Source organism: Erithacus rubecula (genome assembly GCF_903797595.1).
Source record: "Erithacus rubecula genome assembly, chromosome: 5".
NCBI lineage: Eukaryota > Metazoa > Chordata > Aves > Passeriformes > Muscicapidae > Erithacus > Erithacus rubecula.
In genome coordinates, this window is record NC_136687.1 from 47,495,970 (window position 1) to 47,520,025 (window position 24,056).

General features: G+C 38.3%; 1 protein-coding gene across 2 annotated transcripts; it reads left to right on the top strand.

The window, feature by feature from the left end:
• Positions 1–42: 42 nt before the first annotated feature.
• Positions 43–23,386, top strand: SLC39A8 (solute carrier family 39 member 8; the record flags this gene model as incomplete). Of its 2 annotated transcripts, none has more annotated exons than XM_079307069.1 (8): positions 43–228; positions 6,589–6,757; positions 10,746–10,915; positions 11,378–11,500; positions 12,652–12,819; positions 18,594–18,801; positions 19,313–19,497; positions 22,287–23,386. In XM_079307069.1, 8 exons carry the CDS (start codon positions 43–45, stop codon positions 22,431–22,433), a joined length of 1,356 nt encoding a protein of 451 aa, XP_079163195.1. In that variant the 3' UTR covers positions 22,434–23,386. The 2 variants fall into 2 exon arrangements, with proteins under 2 accessions (XP_079163195.1, XP_079163196.1); XM_079307070.1 differs by lacking the exon at positions 22,287–23,386 and adding an exon at positions 20,948–21,783.
• Positions 23,387–24,056: the final 670 nt, after the last annotated feature.

Genomic DNA, 24,056 nt, shown 5'->3' on the forward strand with positions numbered 1-24,056 from the left:
GCAGGGCTGCGCCATCCGCCACACTCGCCGCGTCCCGCCGGGATGAAGGGGATGGAGGGGCAGCTCCCGGGCGTGCCCAGCGCCACGAGCTTCGCCGACGATGTGCTGCGCGTCTTCGGGGCCAACCACAGCCTGTCGGCGGGGCAGCTCTCCGCGCTGCTGCAGCGCCTGGGCGCCGCGCCCGCCCTGGGCTCGGCGCTGCCGCTCGCATACCTGCACCACAACCAGGTACCGGCACCGCGGGGGCTGGAGACGGCCAGGAGCGAGCGAACCGGGCCGGCTGGCAGCTCCGTAGTGTCCTACGTCTCGCCGGCCTCGTGTTTCCTGACGGCGAAGCCGGGAAGGAGGGAGGGAGGGAGCTGTGGCTCTGGGCTCGGGTTGCGGGCAGAGGTACCGGGGAGAGCAGCCTGCGGCACGGGAGAATCCTGCCGTGCCTCAGAGCTGTGCGCCGCGGGCTGCCCCGGGATTGGCTCCCCGTCCTCGCTGCTCCGCTCTCAGACCGACACTTTTCCCGGTTAAATAGCATCTGTCCAACTGCAAGGAGTGCATGACAGCCAGGTGGTATTTCCCTACGAGAGATGAATAAGAAAATCTTCAGGACTTATTAAAATGCAGTTGTCATGAGACAGCAAAAACTCGCTTATGCAAACAGGTCTGCTTGTGTGAAGAAACTTTTTCAGAATTTTTCATGTCATTTATCTAAATTGAGTGCAAAGTGTAGACCCACAGATTAATTTACCAAAAGCTTTTTTTTAAGGGATGTTTTATCTACTGACTGGATAACACTGGTATATTACCTCTAAAACATTTGCACTCTGTTCAATGTCTCCATAAGAAACTCAGGTCTCATTGCTACTTTTAAAGTCTGTGTAATTTCACTCACCTGGACCATCCTGGACTGAATTTGTTTCCATGAAGGGTAATTTTGAGATTGGTGGCAATTTCCATATGCTCAGAAATCAGAGACACACAGTTACTCACAAAAATGAAAGGAAAGCCGGAATGACTGTTTTCTCTGGTTTGATTCCACTCCCTAAGAAACAGAAGAGGGATGACTCTAGGGACCTTGAGAATTGTTTTTTAACATTGAGTAGTAGCTCTTCTGCTTTTTCTGTGAAGGAGACAAACCTTGAATAAGCTGTCTTTGTTTTAGAAAGGTTTAATTGGGACTTCCCTGAAATCAATGTAGTATTCAGTGTAAGCATTGCAACGTTTGCAGGAGTGGTGGCTTTCAAATATCACAAATTGAACAGTGTTTCAACTCAGTGTGTTACAAATATAAACATTCCCAGCCACACATGCTAAATACAAGTTCGCAGTGTTGAGTATGGCTATGAAAAGCAGCTTTCTTTAAAGGGGCATAGAAGTGAGTAGATTCTTCTGTCCTTCAGGTTTTCCATCTGCAAAAGCATGTAGGTCTCCTACACAGGCTACAGAAGGGAAAAAAAGTAATGCTCTTATTACTATGAATACATATTCCTCATAAGTAACCTGAAGTTTAACTGAAACAGGTTTTTTTTTTTTACAGGCTTTTTCTAATCGATTTCATGTTGATTAATATCTGGGATATCACACTGAAATGATTTTTGAAATGAAAACTACTTTTTTGCTGAGTTACTTGTATTCTTTCTTAAAATTTGCCTTATGGCTGCTCCATCAGCTTGAGCCATTAAAGCAAGAGCATTTTGATACTTTGTAGGTGCCAGGTATATCCATGACTTTGGGCAGGTGGAGCATGCAAATGCACACTGACACCACGTAAATCCTGTGTGACTGATTTTAAACACTGTGAATCTTTGTGCTTTCAAGTTGAGAATTCAGAGTCTGCTGGTTGTGACAGAAGACATGAATTTTGGGTGTTGGAAGGCATCAGAGGCCTAAGCTCTACTGATTCCTGAGAGAGGAAAGTAAATACTTCTGGAGAGTGATTCAGTTCTTCCTCAAGGCAGTTGAACCCATTCGGGCTGCATAAGTGTCTGATTGTAGGAGGACACAAGGTTTATCTTAGACTTTCAGTTCTTAACTTCTGTGTCCAGAGCTAGTGGGGCGTCTTCCAGGCCTTTCTTTGAACCAAGATAACATACCCCTGCTCTTCAGAGAGTCCCTCATCCCAAGCCTGAAGGAATTTTTAGTGGAGAGCTGGTCTGTAAGGGACGGGTGATACAGCACCTGGCAGTAAGGAAGTCTCTGTAATTTTATCCCATTATTAGTGCTTACCTTTAATGTCTCATTCACAACAATTTTGGTAAGCTTATTAATGTCATGAGAAGATCTGCAAGAAGCTAGTTCATTTTCTGAAAGATTGAAAGTCTGGATTTTTAAGCCAAAAGAAGATGGATTGATTTCTGTTTTCCTTTGATACCAGGTTGACTTGAAAAGAAAAAGAGTAAAAAAATATTTAATTCGTTAGTGGTAGTGTTTGAATGTATACTTGTATAGGTGTTTGTGGTAACTTGTGTCATATGATGCTAATTTTTTAATTTAGAAGAAAAAAACCTGGACATTTTGAGCATCGTTTTGGAATTTTGGATTGAACTGTCATCAATTTCTTCTGGTTTTGGTCTCTTTTTGCTTTCATCATGCACTTTTATAATTATTTTTATTTTGTGTTTATGTTTTCTTTGCTCTTCCATTTTTATGTTATCACCTTTTCTTAATATGTAAGCTAAGACTCCTTGTCAGAGAAATAAGTGGTTATTGACCAAGCACAAATACTGATCAGTGCTGGTTTTTCACATTTTACTGTGGAATTGCCATACATTTTTTTGGTCCTGCTAATAGGGGTAAAATTAGCAATTGCAGTCTGTTAGAGATGGTGGCTTGTTACTTGCTCTGTATTTTACATTATTAGCAAGAGGTAAAAACCTTAAAACCATACTTGATCTTTTATCACTGAATAGTGGTATGGAAGCCATACACATGTGTGCTAAAGGACTAAATGACATGCTCAAAATTTTTGGTCAAAAAATAACCTGGAAGATAAATGGGCCTTGGAAAGAAGTCTTGTTAATGTCATCTTTTTTAATGCTTTGATATAATCAAGAGGTGCTAAAATCATGCTCCTGTTTCCTTCTTTGGCTTTCCTAAATCTATATTTATGCCAGTCTAGATTTCATACTGAATACTGTGTTTTAATGTAAGGCATTTTATTTTTTAAACAAAACATTTGGACAAAATTAAATCAAAATTTTAATTAATAATTGTAATCAGATATAATTACCTTTTATCTCAGGATGTGTCAAAATCTAGTAAGTTTAGTAGATAGACTAGAATCAGGCTAGTATATTCTTTGATTTTAGGATTTTTTTGGGGGGTAGTTTTTCACTAGTTACAACTTGTCCTTTTGAGAGAATGGAGACAAGAGTGACAAAGTGTGGCTTAGGGTCTTGATCCATGTCCTGATGTTGCCTGGCCAGTGGGATGCTAAATAGGCTTAGTTGTTGTAAGTGTCTTATTTCTACAATATTTTCAGCAAATTTCAGTGTTTGTGGAGAGTTCTGAGCTCCCAGTGTGGACAGCTGCCATGCACATTGTCATTAGGTGTGTGAAATCCCTAAAGCACACAAGTGCATTTGAGGAGCTTCATCTGACTCTTTCTCATGCAGTGCTGCTTATTGAAGAAACGATCATCCAGTTTTTACCTGAGTGACACAATGGTGTTACCACATCAGCATTAGATGTTTTCATGTCTTCCAAGCAAGTTGAGGAAGGCACAGCTGTGTGTCTCTATTTTCCCTTATCCATGCTCAGACAAAGTTGAAAAAAAAAAAAAAAAGAGATAGGAAAAAAAAAAAGCTTTTTAAATAGGCATTCTCTTCATTTATTGTTTGCTGTTGCTACTGTGGGACCCATTGCTCAGCCCTGGGGTGGGCTGGGCTGGTATTTAATCTGGCAACATCTAGAAATTGCAGTGCAGGATGCTGTTTAGTGCTTCACTTGTGGAATGCTACAGATAAAACAGGTAGAGCACTGATAATAGCACAGCAGAAGATCAGAGAAGGGACTGATGCATTTAAAAGGTGGTTGTTACTGTAGCATTCTTTATTAATTTGTCCAGTTAGAAGAATCCCATATTGTTTGATCATTTTTGGGAGAGGCTTACCAGGGTAAAAGTGAATATCTATTTGAATAACCTAGTCGATGGTTTAAGCTTTTCTAAGTCTCAATATTCTGTGACTGTGTAAAATCAAGGAATCAAGTTCTCCCCAGTTTTGATGAAAACATTTTAAACTTTTTTTTTTAACAGTTCGAGGATGATTGGTAATGTTATATAGTTTTTACAATTTTTACTGAACACTTGGTGACAGTCACATTAGAGGGAAACCTCTCACCTTACCATAGTGATAAGGTTTTGCTGCACAGCAGGGAACAGACATGACAGCAAACTTGGTGAGTCAGGACATCATTTTCAGTCCCCTGTTCCATGAGACTAAATTTTCTCTCTGATGAGATGGTCCGTTACTCTTACAAAATAAATACCATATGTTTTTACAGCAGTGTGTCTGTGTTAATGTATTTATTTATCCTGAAAAGATAAATACAGAGTTATGCAGTGTGCAAACATGCCTTGCTCCAGTCCAAGGCTTCTAATAGATTCAATCCTTTAATTAATCCTTTAATTGTGCTGGTGAACTCATGCAAGCTTGCTTTTTAGCTCTTGGATGTATGTAAGAATTTACTGAGAGTATGAGGTGACTTATAACAATGAATCATTTATAAGAATCATTATCCTCTGGGTTTGTCCCTGATCAAAATAATAATAGTAATTAAATACAGTACTGTTTCTCAATTTCACATGAAAGAGCTCTTCTCTGATGGTATTTCTCACTTCCATGTTTGTGTGTAGGCAAAGTTACAAGTGTCAGGTTTTTTAATTAATGCTGTGTCTGATTTAGTTTCTCTCCATTATCTGTTTTCCTATCTACAACGTTGTTTAGATTTTTGTGAATTCATGTTAATACTGAGGTACTGATATATAAAAATGCTAATACTCTGTTGTGTATTTTAGGAATGGAATAGTTAAAGGTGATTTCTTTCAGGGATAGTTATGGTGTAAATTCTCAGCTCTTACTGTCTCATTTTTCTAACCACAGATGTCCAGAAATGGCTCTGTGAGCTGGAAATAGAAGCTATTCCTGTAGTCCACAGCTATCCTCCCTTTGTTTTTGCTGTGGGCATATTAGCTGTATTTTGTATTATTCCAAAATGCAGAGTTAACACTAAAATGATTAGACACATAACCAGTTTAGAAAGCTCCAGTGGTTTGTGTATTGGCCTATTAAAGACTGTGTCTTCAGTGATGATTTCTTTATTCCTTACTTTCATGTAGATTAAATGGAGCAACATGTTTAAAAGCAAAAAACCATCTTCTGTTAAAAGCTCTCCTTATTTTATATATGCTATTCCTTCGACATTACCATTGGCAGTGAAAGATTAAATTATGTTCATTTTGCTTCTATATATTTGAGTCTTCAGGGACTCATGGCCTTAACAAAATTTGCACTTAGCTTTAAGTTCAAGCATGTATCTGAGTACTCTGCTAAACTGGCTTAAAGTCTAGTTAAAGAGGAAGGACAGAAATATTCTGGATGTATTTTAGCTGAAGTCATTTGTATTGGGCTGCATGTTCTCTTCCTCCATGCAAATCAGGAAGAGTCACATTCACGTGATGAGGGCGTGCCTTTCACCTTTTGGACAGTAACAAAAATATTTATTAAAAGGAGTGGAAGCAGCTCTGATGAAATAAATCACTTGCAATCGCTCTGGCTTATCTCTAGGAGTTAATAGCCTTATAAATAATAATGTTTAATTATTGGAGATGTGCTGTGGAATCTGAAGATTGGCAAATCTGAGAAGAGCAGGGAGTGACCCTTCGTGTTTATTTTGCTAAGGCTTCCAGTGCTCTCTGCTTGCAACCACACTGAGGTTTGTTACAGGGAGAGTTATGCTGTAACTGATGACTCAAATAGAAAAAAATATTTGATTTTTTTGGTCTTGAGACTCAACCCTGCTATATTTTTGTTGTGCAAGAGCAACTTCACAAAAGTATTGTTTACACCCAGAAAAAGAGCTCTTTCCCTTATGGTTGTAGGAAATAAAGTATGTAAATGAACAGAAAGTGTTAGATGAAAGAGTTTATCAGTTTGGAAAATTTCACATAAAACCACTCCATTTTTCTGTAGATCTGTCTTTTATGATACTTCATGGTTTGTATTTTCTGGTTGAAAATGATAAACTAGCTTTACCTTGCCCCTGCCCTGGTTTAGCACTGCCAAGTACATTTATTGTTGACCCGTCAGACACTGTTATGTCCTGAGCTAAAGGCAAAGTGAAGATCCCAAGCAGGTGTTTATCTCATGGTTTAACAAGACAATGTTTGTGTTAAGAGTTACTGCTATAAGATGAATGAAAAATGTTTAGCGTTAGACCATTTTAAAGGAGTATTTTCATGCACAACGTATATTTTGTAGAATTCCCTGAAAATGCATTACAGTACTTCCATGTTGTAATTCTTGGATTTCTCATTGTATGTGTTATTTTTTGGTTTGCATTAATGTTTTAAGTTGTCAAAATCCCTTTTGGTTTCAGTGCTTGTCTGGTGAAGAAATCTTTTCTTTACATGGGGTACCAAACGACAGTCTCGTGTCAAATTCCAGCTTTTCTACAATATGTCCTGCAGTTTTGCAACAGCTAATTTTTCACCCGTGTGATCCTCAGGAAAGCTTTGTGGACACATCTAAACCACATTCTATGCAAGGTCAGTTACTATTACTTGTATTAATGCTGTGACTAGAGTGGGCTTTTTTAGAGGAATAGTAAGTATTTATCTATAAATATCAGGAGTGTCTCGTGTTTGGGAAGATGCGGTTCCAAAGTGGGAACCTCAACTGCTATTTTAGGTCAGCAGGCTATCCAAACAAAATTGGTATCTCTTGACAGTGATGTATTTAAAATGCTGTAAGAAAGGTGAAAGAACTGACTAGAAAGTTGTAGAATTTTTTGCCCACTTAAGGAAGAGCCTTTCTGACTTGTTTTGTTTGGATGATGTTTTATGCCTTGAAACCTAAGGACTCATACTTACAGCTGGTTAATAGAAGAAAAGACGAGTGTACAGAAAGGAGGTTTATGCAGGTGATTTGCAGTGGGAAATGAGACTTGGTGGAATCTACGTGTATGGAGGCAGGTTAAGTTAAAATTACTTGGGCTGCATTTGGGTGGAGTTATTTGTAGGAGGCCTGTGAGGTGAGCCAGGGGCTGGTTTACTGAGGAAAAAATACTCATGTTCTTTCCAAATTCTGACTCCTGCTTTCATGTTGCCTTCTATGATGACCCCTCCATGAGGAAGATTGTTACATGGTTAAGTAGCCTTAATCTTCTTTCTTCCTCTGTATTTATTGTGCACAGTACTGTACAGTGGGAGGAAGAAGAATCAGACAGGGCATATTTATCTGATTAAGGAAATCACTTGTTGCATTAAAAAGGATCAAATATATAATGAATTATTTGAGTCAGTATTCCAAAAGAACTTACTGTTCCAAGGGAGTCAGCCGAATTAATGTTTAAAGTTAGGATGCTGGATTAGTAGTGCCTAATGTCAGTATTCATAAGAAGAGATACAGAACTGTTTTTTGTAACTTGTGAAATACTAGTATTAATAGCATTCTGATTAATATAGGTGATCATCTTTAATAATACCTAAAACATAGGAATGTTTTGTGTTTTGCCATGTCAGTGAAAGATTAGAATTCCAGATGAGTAATCACTGAAACTATGGCACCAATTTAGCATGACTGCTTTAGATTGCTTGTATTATGTGGAGACACATATTACCAAGAAGACCATAAGATCTGCATTGGAGAATAGGGTCTGGCTGTTCTCCTTTTTTTTTATTTTTTTATTTTTGGTAGGGGGTGCTGGTTAGGTAGATTGAACATGGAATCCTTGACATACAATTAGCCTCCTAAGCTACTTAGAGCATCCCTCTTGTTTTTCTTTTATCTGGCCAGCTCAGAAGAAATGTCCAGTAGCCTGATAAGCAAGGCAGCTTTCTCCCTGCCCCTCCCTTGGCTGCTGCACAAGAAATCTGCAAGGCCCATGGCATTTTAAACCTCTGTGACACACAGTGGTACCTGCTTGAGCAGAGATTCCTAGAAATGCCCAGTTCCCAGTGCAGCTGTTGATTTATACACCCCCACCCCATCACAATGTGAATCTGTATTGCAGTAGCATTGAGACCAGCTGATTTTAATTACTGCCCATGGAGAAAAATCCTCTATTCCTGTTTCCTCCTGTGCCTATGTGAATTTTCTCCCCAGGGTCCCCCACTCTCCTAACAATACACTGTCTTCCAAAATATTAATGGACAGGATGTGCAGAAGAAACCAGTTCAATGAGCTTTAGGAGCAACTGCTCAGAATAAAAAATAAGTGATGACAAAGCAGAGTAGAAGTTGAAAGGCAACAAATGTTAATGTCTTTTTTCCTGGGATTTGTAAAATTCCCAACTAACCTATCTGATCTTTGGTCACACTCAAGTGCTCCCCTTGCTTGCTTCTCTGAAAGAGCTGAAACTGCACAGTGGCATTCCTCATATCCAAGACAAACACCTTCCATGTTCTCTGCTTGACATTTTCAGAAAGGTATTCATGCACTTACTTCATCCTAGGACAAAACAAGGGAGAGCCTGAGCCTGCCTGTTCTTATAAGGAGCAGTGTTCTAAGGAGAGCATCTTACTTGCACTCCTGCAGTTTTGTTTTTTGGATTTATTGTGCCTTTGGGTATCTTGGCTGTCTTTTTACTGGGGCTACAGTTTAGGGACTGAAAGAATAGTAGTAGTTAGCAAAATTTGACTGAGCCATCAGTCTCAGGGGAAGAATTAGCACTGTGTCTGAGTGCCCTGCTCTGGTACATAAAGTCAGACTACCCAGCTTTCTGAGATGTGTGGACTCATGAAAAGGCTAGTGTGGATGGAGCCCTAATGAATAAAACCATTTTAAGGCAGCAGTGCATACATGATACTGTGAAATACAGTCCTTAATGCAGGAACTTTGGCAACATTGGTTGTCTTGGAATTTTTTCAACACAGTTAAAAATTACAGTTTTGCTCAGAATATGGGTAGATGTCCATGCACTAAATTAAAATACTCTTGTACTTCCGTTGTAATCCCAAATTTAGACAGTGTTTTCTTACTCATGATAACCCTGGAAACCCATTTATTATAGATTTAAGTTCCAAAATACAGTTACAGTCATAATTGTAATTTAGTTTAATAAAAATTAATCTATGTAGCTGAGTGAATCTACCCATATCAGTGGTGTGTTTTTCTGTCTCTCTGTGTAGCTCTCTCAAAATTGGCAAATGAATGTTGTAATTGGCATTGATAAATCTGCAAATGCTTTAAATGTTTCTAATACTTTCTGTTCTTGACATAATATAAAATTAATTTTATAAAAACATTGTGATACTGTACACAGTAGAGACATCCCAGCTGCAGGTGAGGAATCTAACTTAGTGTGTTCGCCAGTTGTGTTCCAGAAAATAGTATCTGACCATAATCTGATCTGTCAGGAGAGGAATTTATGGTTGCTTCCCTACATACATACAAGCTTATAATGATGCAACTTTCTGGATTATATGAAACTGTTCTCATCCTGGCAACATTGTGTTGGCATTGATTATTATTTATGCTTAATTTTTAAAGACAAACCCTCTGTCTGTGTGGATTACTTCATAGTTCTGTGGCATCACTTGAGGCACACTTGTAGACCTCTTTAGCACAAATTTTAAAGTTTTTCTCTGTACTCACAGGGATTTGAGATGTCACTGGGAAAAAAAAGTTGTCCACAGAGGCACAACTTTGTAAACGTTTATGAGCAGCAACAACCACACCACACCTCTTCAACCTACAGTGCAGGCTCCAGAATAACTATGGTACAGATTTGTGCAAGTCCTGGTGCCTGAACACTAAATATTTGAGATTATGCTTATGGTGAAGGAAACAAAATTATGCTGAACCCTGGTGCATTTACTGATCCTTAGGAATGGTTTTTCCCATTGCATATCTAAATCACACCCTTCTTTTTGAACCCAGAGCCTCTTTTTTATGCACTTTCATTTCTCTATTATAATTAACTCAATTATCAACTATCTATCACCTCACCTGTTGATAAGAAGTGATGGGCAGCATTTTCATCCTGCAGAATTTCTTTGAATAGGAGGAGGAGGGAGGAGGGTTAGGAATGGAGATATCTCCTCAGGGTGGTTTGAAGGATTCATCGTTTATCAGGAAGGATTTTTATATCTAATACACCCAAGACAACAGTTTTTTGTCATAGAGTTTCTTAGAATTTAATGTCAATTGGATCTGGGACTAGTAAGAAGTTTTGTCTTTTCTCTATGCTATAGCTGCTTCAGCTATTGGCCTAAGCCTTAATTTTTATTCTTCATTGACTGTAGAGAGATGTCATTTACATTAGCAGCAGATAGCCAGCCCATAAATTCTTCTAGCCAATGGTTTCTATTTTTAATGTGGTTGTCCCAGAAAGTGTTTTCAGATATTTCCTTTCTGCAGGTATGCGTCTAAACTGCCCATGCATTTTAAGAATTTTATATTTGTGAGTTTTAATTTCAACCAAGGAATGACTCTTTTACCAGTTTCATGCCAATTTAGCATTAGAGAAATCCCAAGCAGACTGAAGTGGGTGTTATACTAAAATATTTTGTATTTCTCTTTGTTTATCCACAGTTTGGGGATTTGGGTTCCTGGCTGTGTCTATCATTAACTTGGCATCGCTTCTGGGATTGATTTTAACTCCTCTCTTAAAGAAGTCGTATTTCCCCAAGGTTTTAACTTACTTTGTGGGCTTGGCCATCGGTACTCTCTTTTCTAATGCAATTTTCCAGCTCATTCCAGAGGTAAGCAAGGGGAATCATTATTTGGTTTGCATACTTATTTCTAAAGTGTATTGATTTTAAAAGCATGATGCAGTGGGGTTCTGTGTGTGGGTTGCAATCTCCAAAGAGTTTTGTGTGGGCTTCAGTGCCATTCATTATGATCCCTCTCTGGAATGTGTCAGAGCCATCAAGATCTATGTCTTGTTCATTGGGAAGGACCAAGGCTATTCTGCCTCTAACAAAAAGAGAAATACATTAGATAAAGTTGCAGTGAACTTTAAAAGACTACACTGTTCACATTTTGTGCAAATTTAAAAAATGTAATGAGATTGGAATCTTTTACAGTTTCTGCTTATGGAAACCTGCAGTTGGTATAGAGACAGCTTTTGTAATAGAGAGCTATCTGTGTATTGTGACATTTGTTTTTCTGGAAATATACTAAGATTACAGACTGATTTGCATTGCTTTTTTCTTCACTATTAGGCATTTGGGTTTGACCCGAAGGTGGATAACTATGTTGAGAAAGCTGTTGCTGTGTTTGGTGGATTCTATATTCTCTTCTTTGTGGAAAGGGTTCTTAAAGTGATACTAAAACTCTATAACAAGGTAATGAAACCTATCACTAACTGAAAGAGCCTTGCCTTAAAATATCTGTCATATTTTGTGAGATACTTCCTAGATGAATAAAATGTGGGTGAGGGTTTTCTGTTTTGTCTGAGGAATTCAGCCTTACTGTGTGTTCTGGTGTATCTATTTAAAACCCATATGAATAGGGGAAGAAATCTCACTTTTTTGAGGGAGTTACAAGCAGCTCTGGGAATGGATTCCAGATGTGAGTGTGGTCTGCTTCAGTTGCTCTCAACATCCAAGTAGTTGCTGTGGTAGCTAAACGTATCAGGAAAATGTGGAAATAAGTAAGATGTGGAGAAAATGAAGTATGCCCATGGAGCTCCTCTTTGGGCAGAAGTCAGTGTGACAAATACACCTTCTTGGTCATCTGCTAAGTGCCGCTGTGCTGATAGGGCCTGACTCTGGCCTTCAGTAGCTGCAGCTCTGTGTTTCCTAAGCTCTGCTACACAGACCTGCTTCAGAGAACACTTCTCCTCTTGCCCAGGGCTCTGCTTTCTACCCCTGTGTCTTCTGCGTGCTCACTTGAGCGAGACTGAATTTGTCTCAGAGAAGGGTGCCTCAAAATTTTTGGTCCTCCCTGCCTATTACTGGTGAAAGGAAACTGCCTTGTCTTCCTACTCTAACCTCTATTAAGTTTTCTCCTCCCAAAGTGTTACTGAAATTTATGGTGATTCAGGTGATACTGAAAATCATGATAATCAACTATCCCTCATTTTTAATAGCTAGAAATAGTAAAAAATGAGGTTGTTTTTCTTTATTCATGTACTCAGACAAAACCTAATAAGCTGTATTTGACAATGACCATGAATAACCAGCAAATGTTGATTCCTTTTGGTCAGGTTGGCATGGGGAGGTTCTATGTAAAGGTATAAAAATGAAAAGTCTCCCATGTTTTCTGATTAGCAAAAAGTAAGAGGTAAATTAGGAACTTAGATATGTTTGGAGTTCATTAAAAAGATTAAATGTTCACTGCTGCTCATTTCAGCAATCACTTGGTGTTGAAAACAAGGGAGCATGAATATGATCTTCCCCCTACTTTTTCCTTTTTGTTCTTACTTCTTTATTTTCTTATGTTGCTACTTAGCTTTTATTTTAATTAGCCACCTACCTGTTTATTTATCACCTAGACGGACCATAATTACTTCGAAAATGGAGAAGAGAATCATTCTCAGGATAAGACTGACTCACCCAAACCACCATCACCCAGCAATGGGGGCACATGTTATGCAAATTCAGCTGTCATAGAGGGCAATGGAAATCTTGGTTTTGACAGCATCAGTGTGGTCTCAGCACAGGTACGAAAATGGTGTCCACTTATTTATCTATCTATCCCTGCCAATTATATAAGCACATCTGAGGGGAGAGTTAATATGAATTTTTATTACTTTTGTAGATTTACAGCTTATAATTTGGTTGTACCCTATGAAAAAATACAGGATTTTGGGGGAAGCTTGAAAAAGCTGCATGACCCACTCAATTTGTAAGCCAGCAAAAACGGCTGTTATATCAGTGTTAGAGTGGTTTGGTCAGAGAGATGTAATCTAATCAGATTTGAATTTGTATTTAATTTGGTTAATTTTGGTTTTGTTGTTACTGTTTTGCTTAGAATAGTAGTGTCTTGTACTGTTGTGATAATGTTGATCATACAAAATGATCCGTGTTTTGTTCCTGAGTACATAAACCCATTGAGTGTGAGAATCTGATTCTTGTGAATCAATGATTAAAGAGAAAACTAGTACAGTAACTTTCAGGCATTCTATTGTGAGCGGTGCTTGTGATCATGCAGTGTATTTGGATACTGTGGGAGTCATGGAGGTCATATGTTGAGACAGAAGCCAAAACAAGTAAAAGAAGCCTCCGCTCTTTGTGGAGACAGAAACAGTGTGGCCAGCAGGACTAGGGAAGTGATCATTCCCCTGTGGCACTGCTGAGGCTGCACCTTGAATCCTGTGTTTTGGGTCCCTCATTACAAGAAACACCTTGAGGTGCTGGAGCGTGTCCAAAGTAGGGCAACAAAGCTGGTGAAAGAGTTGGAGTATGAGCCTTACAAGGAGCAGTGAGGGAGCTGGGGTTGTTTAGCCTGGGGTAAAGAGGCTTGGGAGGGACCTTATCACTCTCTACATCTGTCTGAAAGGAGGTTGTAGCCAGGTGGGGGTTGGTATCTTCTATCCAGCGTTAAGTGACAGGGCAAGAGGAAACAACCTCAAATTGTGCTGTAGGAGGTTTAGATTGGATTTTATTAAAAAGTTCTTTGCAGGAGAGGTTGTCAAGTGTTGGAAGAGAATGCCCAGGGAAGTGGTGGAATCAACATCTCTGGAGGTGTTTAAAAGGTGCATAGAACTGTTGCTTAGGGATGTGGATTAGTGGTGGTCTTGGTAGCATTAGGTCAGCAGTTGGACTCGATGATCTTAGAGGTCCAACCTTATGATTCTGTGATATTGTGTAGCAACAAAAAAGCCATCATTGCTGTTGTCCTCCTCCAGTGAGGTTCAAAGGGAGTCAGGGGAGTCAGGGAGTCAGAGGGTCAGGGGAGGACCAATGTGGCCAAGGTGCTTTGGGGCAGTTAGGGTGGGTATGCATTTAGCTTTACAAGAATGTAGTATTTAAGACAAAACCATTTGGCATAAGCTAATGTGCACCCAAGAGAAGTTTAATGTGTCCTCATAATTGATAGCATGTTAAAGAGGGCAAATACAGAGTAGTCAGAAATCAAAATGAAGGCTATAAAGAGGAAGTCTGAAGGCTGATTGTGCCAAGGTGTGGTAACTGTTTTCAGCCATGTGGATCCAGCTATATTCTCTGTAATGCCAGAAGAGACTGACTGCCGGAGTAAATGTTTGATTAGTCTTCTACTTTCTGTTTTCACTTGCAGCAGTAAGTGCAACCTTGGAAACCTTTGTGCTCTACCCAGAGTTTGTATCTACTGTGCATTGAAATATGGCTTGACAACAGAAACTTTGAGGGAAGGTTATTTGAGAGACAAATTGCTGAAACGTCTGTGTTCTTGAGTGCGCATTGTTAGAGTTGTATAACAAACTTCACAGTGCCTTTCTTTATTGCCTGGAGGCAGTGTCAGGATTCCTTCTTGGTCCTGTGGGTTCTTCCAGAGGACATGTCTGGTTCATGTCTGAGAGAATCAGACATGCATTGGAAATAGCAATAGTAATCTGAGATATTGTAGGATAAAATAAGAGAGTCTCTGTATAATTTCTTAAGTTTGGGAATGAAGGAGAGGCCATTACTTTTAAAAAACCCTCCTGTGTTTAGAAAAGCATAAATATCAAGGATGTCTTTGATTTACCATGAACTGTGGAGATACAAATGATCTAGAACTGCACTAATAATTAATAAAAATTAAACCAGATTGTCCAGCTGGATATTACAGAGCTTCTCAGCTGGCATTTCTTTTGATGTTTGCTAAACTACTGTGACAAAGTAGAAATAATCCAGAGGAGATTAATTTTTTGCTTTGGAATCCTCTGTGTTTGTAGGGTGTTTTGTCAGTAGTCTGACTTACCTTAACCATGAAGAATATGTATTACTTGTTCGTCTGCTTTTATTGGATATATAATCTAGTAAAGTTCAGAATGTAAATCCAGAAAAGCAATTTCATTGTACTTCATATAACTTAGAGAAGTTGTCAAGACATTATTTAAAATGGATTACATGTAAGAATTATGATACTTTAGACCTACACAGTAAATGTAAGTGGTGGATAGCCATATGCATTTATATACATATATATACTCACATACACACACACACACACACACACATATATATATATATATATATATAAACACCAGAAGCATATCAGAAACTGATTCCTAGTTTATAAACTACAGTTGTATCTGCATTTTGAAAATTTGGATCAAGAAGGTAAGTTTTAGACGTAAATCAGTACTGGTACACTGAATTAATTGCAATTACTTAAAATGTTCTTTTTGGTGGAAAAAATGGGTAAATTATTTAAAATGAAAATTTGTGCACTAGATCAAACTCCTTTTCTTCAGTGAAGCTAGAAACATGTACAAGAAGGATGATGTGCTTTAGGTAGAAATCAGGATGATCAACAAAACAGTGCTTCCTCCAGTTTGTGGTCATCTTGAAGGATAGTAACCAGAGAACATGAAAAAATAGGGAACAGATCTTTAGCTTTTGGTGGAAGAGCTTTGCTGATTGTATTTGGGTTTTCTTATACTCATGTGTTTTGTGTGGCTTGCTTTGTAATACTTCTTTCTTCAAGTGATATTCAGCTTGTCTTCATGGTTTAAGAGAGATCTATTACTTGTAAGTGATCCTTATCTCAAACGGAAATAGTACAGGTATAAATGAATAAGCTCCAAAAAATGATTGGTACTGCTTGTGTTAGAGGAAATGTTGAGAGGAAGCCTTTAAAAACTAAAGACAAGTGTGTAGTACAAATCTAAAACCTATGTGTTTGAGTCAGCAGGGAAACTCCTGACTTTTTGATACCGTTGTTCATTTTCACATGATAAAAGTATAATTTCAGAACTTCCTGTGGACTGAATAGAAGCTGCTTTGTGGCAGTTTTGGCACTACTCAACCAAGGCTTTATTATCTATTAGTTTCAGGCAGTGCAATGGGCACCTGACTCAGAAATTTCTGACCTGAACTTTTGTCCTGTCCCAAGGCAGCTCCTACATAAAAGAATGTAGTCAGATAAAGTCTTGTGAGCAAATCATGCAACAGACCTTGTAAACTCTGTCCTTAAAGATTTTGTAAGAATTATTAATAATTTTATTTCCTTGAAGTTCAAAATTCAGTTTGTCTGGTAGTATTTGCATATGGCAAAACTAAAACAATTTGCAACGTTCTTTTTAATAACTAAAGAAAATTTATTGGAATACTCTTAGGCCTTCTTCTATGAAAAAGGAGGTGTTCCTCTGTATCCTTCTAATTCAAGAAGTGGAGATGTGTGTGGATGAGGGGAGAGCAGTGCCTTATTGCCTGCCTTAACTTAAACAATGCTTTTGACAGTGTCTCTCACAACATCCTCACAGACAAACTCAGGAGGTGTGGAATGGATGAGCAGACAGTGAGGTGTATTGAGAACTGGCTGAATGGCAGATCTCAATGGGTCAGGGTGTAATTGGAGGCCTGTCACTAGTGGTGTGCCCCAAGGTTCAGCACTGGGCCCTCTGTTGTTTAACCTTTTCATCAAGGACTTGGTGAAAGGTCAGGTGCCTCCTGAGCAAGTTCACTGATGACACAAAGCTGTGAGGAGTGGCCAATACCCCCAGGGCTGTGCAGCCTTCTGAAGGGCCTCAACAGGTTGGAGAGATGGGCAGAGCAGAACCTCCTGAAATCCAACAAAGGCAGATGCAGCATCCTGCACCTGGGAAGGAATAACCCCAGGCACCAGCACAGGCTGGGGTTGATCTGCTGGAAGCAGCTCTGCAGAGAAAGACCTGAGTATCCTGGTGGAGAGCAAGCTGTCCATGAGCCAGCAGTGCCCCTGTGGCCAAGAAGGCCATTGGTATCCTGGGTGCACTAGGAAGAGCTGTGCCAGCTGGTGGAGGGAGGTGATCCTGCCCCTCTGCTCAGCCCTGGTGAGGCACATCTGCAGTGCTGAGTCCAGTTCTGGGCTCCTCAGCACAGGAGGGACATGGAGCTCCTGGAGCAGGTCCAGTGGAGACCACGAGGGCAATGAAGGACTGGAGCATCTCTTGTGAGGAGAGGCTGAGGGAGCTGAGCCTGTTCAGCCTGGAGAGGAGACAACAGGGAGGGGAACTCAGAGCTTTTAAACATCTGCAGGGAGGGTGTCAAGGGGATGGAGCCAGGCTCTGCTCAGTGATGCCAAGCAACAGGACACAAAGCAATGGGCAGAAACTGATGGACAGAAATTCCACCTGAACATGAGGAAGAACTTTTTTACTGTGTGGGTGACTGAACACTGGAACAAATTGCCCAGAGAGGTTGTGGAGCCCTCATTTGAGACATTCAAGAGCTGCCTGGATGCAATCCTGTGCCATGTGCTTGAGGAGTGATGTTGGACCAGATGAGCAACTGTGGTCTCTTCCAACCTTAATTAATCTGTGATTCTGTGCTATGTATGTCTGCAGGCATACAGATGCATATATTACTCTTTATATATTCTGGTAAGTAAGCACTAGTTAATGCTTTATAAGCAATTTTTTTTAATGGGGAAATACTATAATGCTTGCAAATATTCTGTAAATACAGTACATGTGTACAGAAATTCATCAAGTGGGTCACCAGGAACTTTTAGGGAAGCTTAGTTTGTGCTGCCAGTTAAAATAGCATTCCTTTTATGTGTGTTCAGGTTTTTCATTATTTCATAGCACTGCATGTGTAAATTACTTCCACTTCTGGGAAGAATTAGTGAGATCCCTGGAGTGTATGTTCATTGCAGTTTTATATTAGCCTGTTGATTTCATGCTCTGAGCCTTTAATTGTGCAGTCAAAATTAGCCAGCACTGTTTTTATTAAACATTCACTTTGTAGAAACTAATTTAAACAGCTGGACTTGACTATCATTGCCCAAAATTAGAAATAAACTTTATGGAATATCTGAATGTGTCTATGCTGTAGACACATTCTACAGTATAGACACATCATATATATCATGTAGGTAGAATTCTGATATTGTGGTACCTGAATGTGTCTCTGAGACCATGAGGTAGTGCCAGTTGTTTGAAATACAGATGCTGCTGGTCCCTGAGATCAGATCATTCTGATTGTATATGCTTATTAGAGGTGGCAGAGGAGACTTGGGACTGTCATTATCTGACAGAGACTCCAGACATTCAGACCACTGTGGCCTGAATTGCTTCCTGTCTCAACTGAAGGGCATCCAGGTGACACTTTGCAGTCAGAAGGGTGATTGGGTCCTGCATGTTACCTTGTTGAAACAGAAAACATTTGGTGCTACTGCTGTGCCATTTGCTTATTGGACAAAGCAATTTGGTCTCCATATGCAGCAGTGCTTGAGTTTATACTTGGCATTCCTTTAAAGACAGAAGTTAATTAATTGGCTTCTTTATTCAGTGTTTTGTATAATTGTTTTATTCTATTTTTTTTTCAGGAAGAAGCCACCCCAAGCAGCTTGTGCAAGTGTCTTAAGGGGCGTCCCCTGACAAAGATTGGGACCATTGCTTGGATGGTGACACTGAGTGATGCTGTACACAATTTCATTGATGGCTTAGCTATTGGGGCTTCTTTCACTTTATCTCTGCTTCAAGGGCTTAGTACCTCCATAGCCATCCTGTGTGAAGAGTTTCCTCATGAACTGGGTAAGGAACTTTATTACATGTTGTTTGCTGTGGAAATCACTGTTGCAGGTGGTTGTGTTGGCATAAAGATGACAGAGGTTGAAAGAAAGTTTAGACAAATTAATAGAAAAAATATTCATCAAAAAGTTACTGAACACCAAAACACACGTCTGGCACAGGAAGTTCCCTAGTGCAGGTGGGTGGAAGCTGGGAGCATATATTGGACAGGTACTAATTATCCTGTTTATATATGCTGCATACAGTGTTTTATTAATTAATTTTAAAACCAGAATTCATCATAGGTGGTTGTGTGTTCCTGTGTTCTTAGCTCAATCTTGCATCACTATTTGTTTTGAGTATTTCAGTTTCCTTAGTATTTAAGCAAAATCCTCATCATGTATTTGAATGAAGAAAAACAACACAGGGATATAATGTGTATACAAATAATGTCTTTTCTTCAGACTTCCTTTGGAATCAGATAATAACCACAATATCATTTTCTGAAGATGGTTTTCTCTTTTTTTTCTTTTAGGGGATTTTGTCATCTTGCTTAACGCAGGAATGAGTACTCGGCAGGCTCTGTTTTTCAATTTCCTATCTGCATGTTCTTGTTACGTTGGGTTGGCCTTTGGAATATTAGTAGGCAACAACTTTGCTCCTAACATCATCTTTGCTATAGCTGGTGGAATGTTCCTGTACATCTCTCTGGCAGATATGGTGAGATATAATTTCATTTACAGTTAGTTATTTCTCTGCAAAAAAACCCCATATACTCCACTAAATCTCTCCAGTAGAATTTAGTATTTTCTCCTTTTCATGCCAGTGACTAATAAAAACAACAATAATAATAATAATAATAATAATAACTATTATAATAATATAATACTGTCACTTAAACCTTTAATGGAGGTGCACAGATAGTTACTGTTATCGATAGGTAATGATTTATAAAGCCTTTCCTGTTAGTTACAAGTTATGTTTATTCATGAAACACTAAAGCCTTTCACCTCATCATATAATTATTGAAAAGGGGTTTTAGACAGAGAGAAGCCTTTCATTAATTTGTCCTGGTTTAATCAAAGAGTAAAAAGCGTATAAACACTTCTTTTCAGCATTTTAATGTGTCACAATATTTGATCTTATTATTTTAAAAGGTTCATTTGTCTATTTATACCATGTTGTGAAAGAAAAGGCAAAAAAGAAAGGTAAACAGATTGAAATTAAATATTAAGTATTCCACCTTATTGTTTTAAAACATTGATTTGTCTGTTTAACCATGTTGTGAAAGAAAAGCAAAAAAAGAAAGATAAACAGAATGAAGTTAAATATTAAATTTTGAATTGAATGAAAGATGTTGTGTAACCATCTTTCATTCAACTTAATGAAACTGTAATAAAAAACTTGATTCAAATTCTATCCTGGTTTAAATCAATGAGTACCAGCCTCATTTTCATGGTTCAGACAAAAAATTTTGCTGATTTTTATTCAAACTAGACTGTCTACCATTTATTTTTCAAAGTATGCTAAAAGATATAAGGAAAAGAAATTGTGCTAAAATCCAGATTGTATTTAGGTGTTGGGGAAAAAAAATCTGGCACGTATAAATATTCCATAATTTCCTCTTATGATGATGTTTTGTTTCAAAATGAGTGAGATCTTTCAAGAGTTATAAGTTTTATTAGGTTTAATTCAGTGTTGTAAAAACAGATGCAACAGGTGCAAAGGTGTTTACATCTGCCACATGAAATTCCATTTGAGTGCAGAATTGGAAGAGTGAGACCTGAATCTGAAAAGTTTTAAGACTCCAGTTTGGTTCCATGTGCATTTAGGAAATACATACATATTTATAGTGACTATTTCATTAAATATTATTATGGTTTAGGTAATAGTATTTAATAAGTTGTTAGAGTTATAAACAATACAAATAGTTTGTTTTATAAGCTTGCACTACCTTATTGCTAATGTTTTTCATTTAGCTTCATTCATTTAACAAATAGTAATGTACTGAAATCTGATGTGTGAAATTCATGACATAAATTTATCATGACTCAAGTTTGTTATTATATCAGTCAAAGTAGGTAACATTCTTTTCTTTGTATCTGTTATTCTGTTCTCTCTGTTTCTCTCTGTCTTCTCTCTCTGTACCCTCCTCTCTTTCTTTTTATAGGTTTTTGGATTGTATCAGTTACCTATCTGAATTTTTCTTCCCCTTGAAAAGTCTGAAATAGGGTATTGAAGTGCTCTGTACAGAGATCTGCCTTTCCACTTTCTTAAGATTTTCACACACTTCTGGTTTGCTTGTCCAGAAGCAGGTAGGATTAACTGGAATGTCATGTCTTCCTCCTTTTCTTTTTGCTGCTCTTTTTTTTTCCAGTATTGGCATAGTCCAACTTCTTCCAATAGGATCACTGAGTGGGGAGGCTGTGGGTAGGAGGGAATGTATGCTGAGGTGTGTACACAAATGAGCCTTGCTGTATGGCATGAAGTTATGCTGGTTTTGTGCTGTTGTGCAAGAGTGTGACGGAGCTATGGAGCGATTTCTGGGAAGCTCTGGGCACTTCCCGCTAACCTTAGCCTGTTCTTCAAGAATTGCATGGATGTTCAATGGATGTTTTTGTGTTGTGAGATCAAAGAAAGATACAGTTTCTGAGTCACCCAGCCTGAAGGCTTCCTAACTAGGGCTGAAATAAACTGTCTTCATTGTATTCTGGTTATCCTATTCTCAGCACAACAGGAGAAGACTTTGAGGCTTATTTCTCAAAAGCCATTGAAGTTGACTTTACCTGCAGCAAACACATACCCTGAATCATCCCATGCAGGGAACTTTATGCCTTGCTCTTCTATCACCTCCACTGGTTCCAGAGACAGTATCTTTGTTTCTGCAGTTAGCAGGGCATCAGTCACCCTTTGCTCTTGTGTTAACCATTGCAGTGTGTATTATGGAATGAAGAATCCCTTCATGGCACTGCAATGTCACATTGCATCTGTTACCACCAGTTTCACACCAGTTGTCTTCCTCTTCTTCCTTGCTTGACCTGATGAGACCTGTAGAAGGTTTCTGATTTCTGAGGGGTTGTCCATGTTTTCTTCTTCACTTCATTTTCCTTTAGATAAAGCAGAAGAATCCTAATCTTCTGCTTCCCAAATAAGGATTTCTCTTTATAGCAGTGGAGGAAGAAAAAAGATATTTAGCATTACAAGGGCAGCTGCCCCTAGCAACACATGCACCAACAATTGGAACCTAGGAGGCTGCTGGAATCAAAAAGGGAAAATTTGAAGGAGACACAATCCACAGTAGAGAGGAACAAAACACCATTTCTTCTTACCATTCTTGGCGGAGTTGTTTTTCAGGGTGATTAGGGTGATATTTTTCTGTGACTGCCTTCACCCTCTGTTACTTCTAATATTCAGTCCAGAATAGCAATATGGTTCTGCTCTTAATGCCTTAAATTAAACATGCTACCACAAGATGGCAATACTTACCTAAAAATCTCCTTGTTTTTCAGTTCCCAGAGATGAACGATATGGTGCGGGAGAAAGTGACAGGAAGAAAGACGGATCTCACATTCTTCCTTATTCAGAATGCTGGTTTACTAACGGGGTTTACTGCTATCCTGATGATTACCTTGTATGCAGGAAATATCGAGCTGTGAAAGCAGAATCAGGATTGGAGACATCAAGGAAATTGCAAATGGAAGACACTTGAAATCCATGCAGGGACATTCATTTAAGCTACTCGGTTTTGAAATGGTGGCAAGGCCAGTCCTGTCTCTCTTGCCTCAAATACAGGAAGTTCTTCTTTAGGACTTGCAGTTGAGCCAAATAGTAGGAACTGTCAGCTTCTGCATGATGCCAAGAAAATGATGCAAATATTTTTATTTCTACTTAAAATTATCAGACATATCTGAACTGTCATAGAGGAAGAGTGTTACTTGGCCAGTAGAATTATGTAATACATGCAACTACATGCAACCCCAGACCAACTGAAAGCTGAAGTCTACAAGGAAGATGTGTATTTAAAAGAAGATAATACAATTTTATATCCTTTTTTAACTGTAATGAAGCAGTTTCAAAACTGGTTAATTTTTATAACTTTTGTTGCAGGATTTGCCTGTGTAACATCTTCATTCCCCACCAAAAAGCGAAAGAAAAAAAATCAAACCATTTCAGAGTAGGTACTAATGAATCTAAGATTTTTAATTGCTAATTAACACTGGAAGCAAAGATACCAGTTCCTGCTTTTGATCTTTTCTCTTTATAAGTGCACTAGGGAATTGTTGATTTATTTTGAGAACCACTTTTTTTAATTAGAGGGAACCTGTGTTAAATTTATGACTGTTTATCAACTCCATGATATTTTAGAAACATTGAGTACTTTAAAAATGTTTGAGTATTGTGTATTCTATGAAAATAATAAAGTTTTATACTTAAGTTTCACATCTATCCCCTTTAAAAATCAGGTTTTTAGTCTTACAAAGGAGAATTTAGGAATAAAAAAACCTGCTAAAATCAACATCCATTATGCTTTCTTCATAATTTGAATGATTTCTTTGTTTGCAGTTGGGTGGAATGGAATGATAATAAAATACACAAATGCTTACCACAATCTGTTGCTTGTGAACTTTCTAAAATCATGTTTATAAGTTCTTCTGAAATAAACAATTCATCTCCTCATTACTAATCTGTTGTAAGATGAGCACAAGGAAATTCATAAAAAACTACATTGCATTTCGGTCACCACTTTGCTTTGAAGGAAGTAAGTTACTTTTTTCACTGAGTTTTAAGCAAGTTTTACAGCTTCAAAGGAGGTACTGTTTTTTTGATGTATTTCCTTGCTGTAAGAAGGTACAACTATTTAATTTTTAATTCTTTATTGAAATTTTTTTTTTCTACCTGGTAAAATATTTATTTTAATACTTTATTTGAATCTCATGTTTAATTGTCTTAGGAAAAAATAACTTCTCTAAGTGTCTGTTTAATAAAAGCTTTAAGGCAAACTGGACAGGAACTGTTTAATATATAAGTGCTAAAATGTAAATATATTAGCCAGTGATACTTGCTATATGGAAAAAAGCATTTATTAGTCATTTTGTGTTCTCTAAGTTTCCATGAGGAAGAGTCCACCGTGTCTTTCCTTTAATTCTTTCTTTGTTGATTTCTTGGATATGAGCTGTTTGGAAATGTTACTCTTGTGGATTACAATAATGAATTATAGTAACCATGAATGTTCATAGACTTCCTAAAATAATGTGACCATTCCGAGTTCATCAGATTAT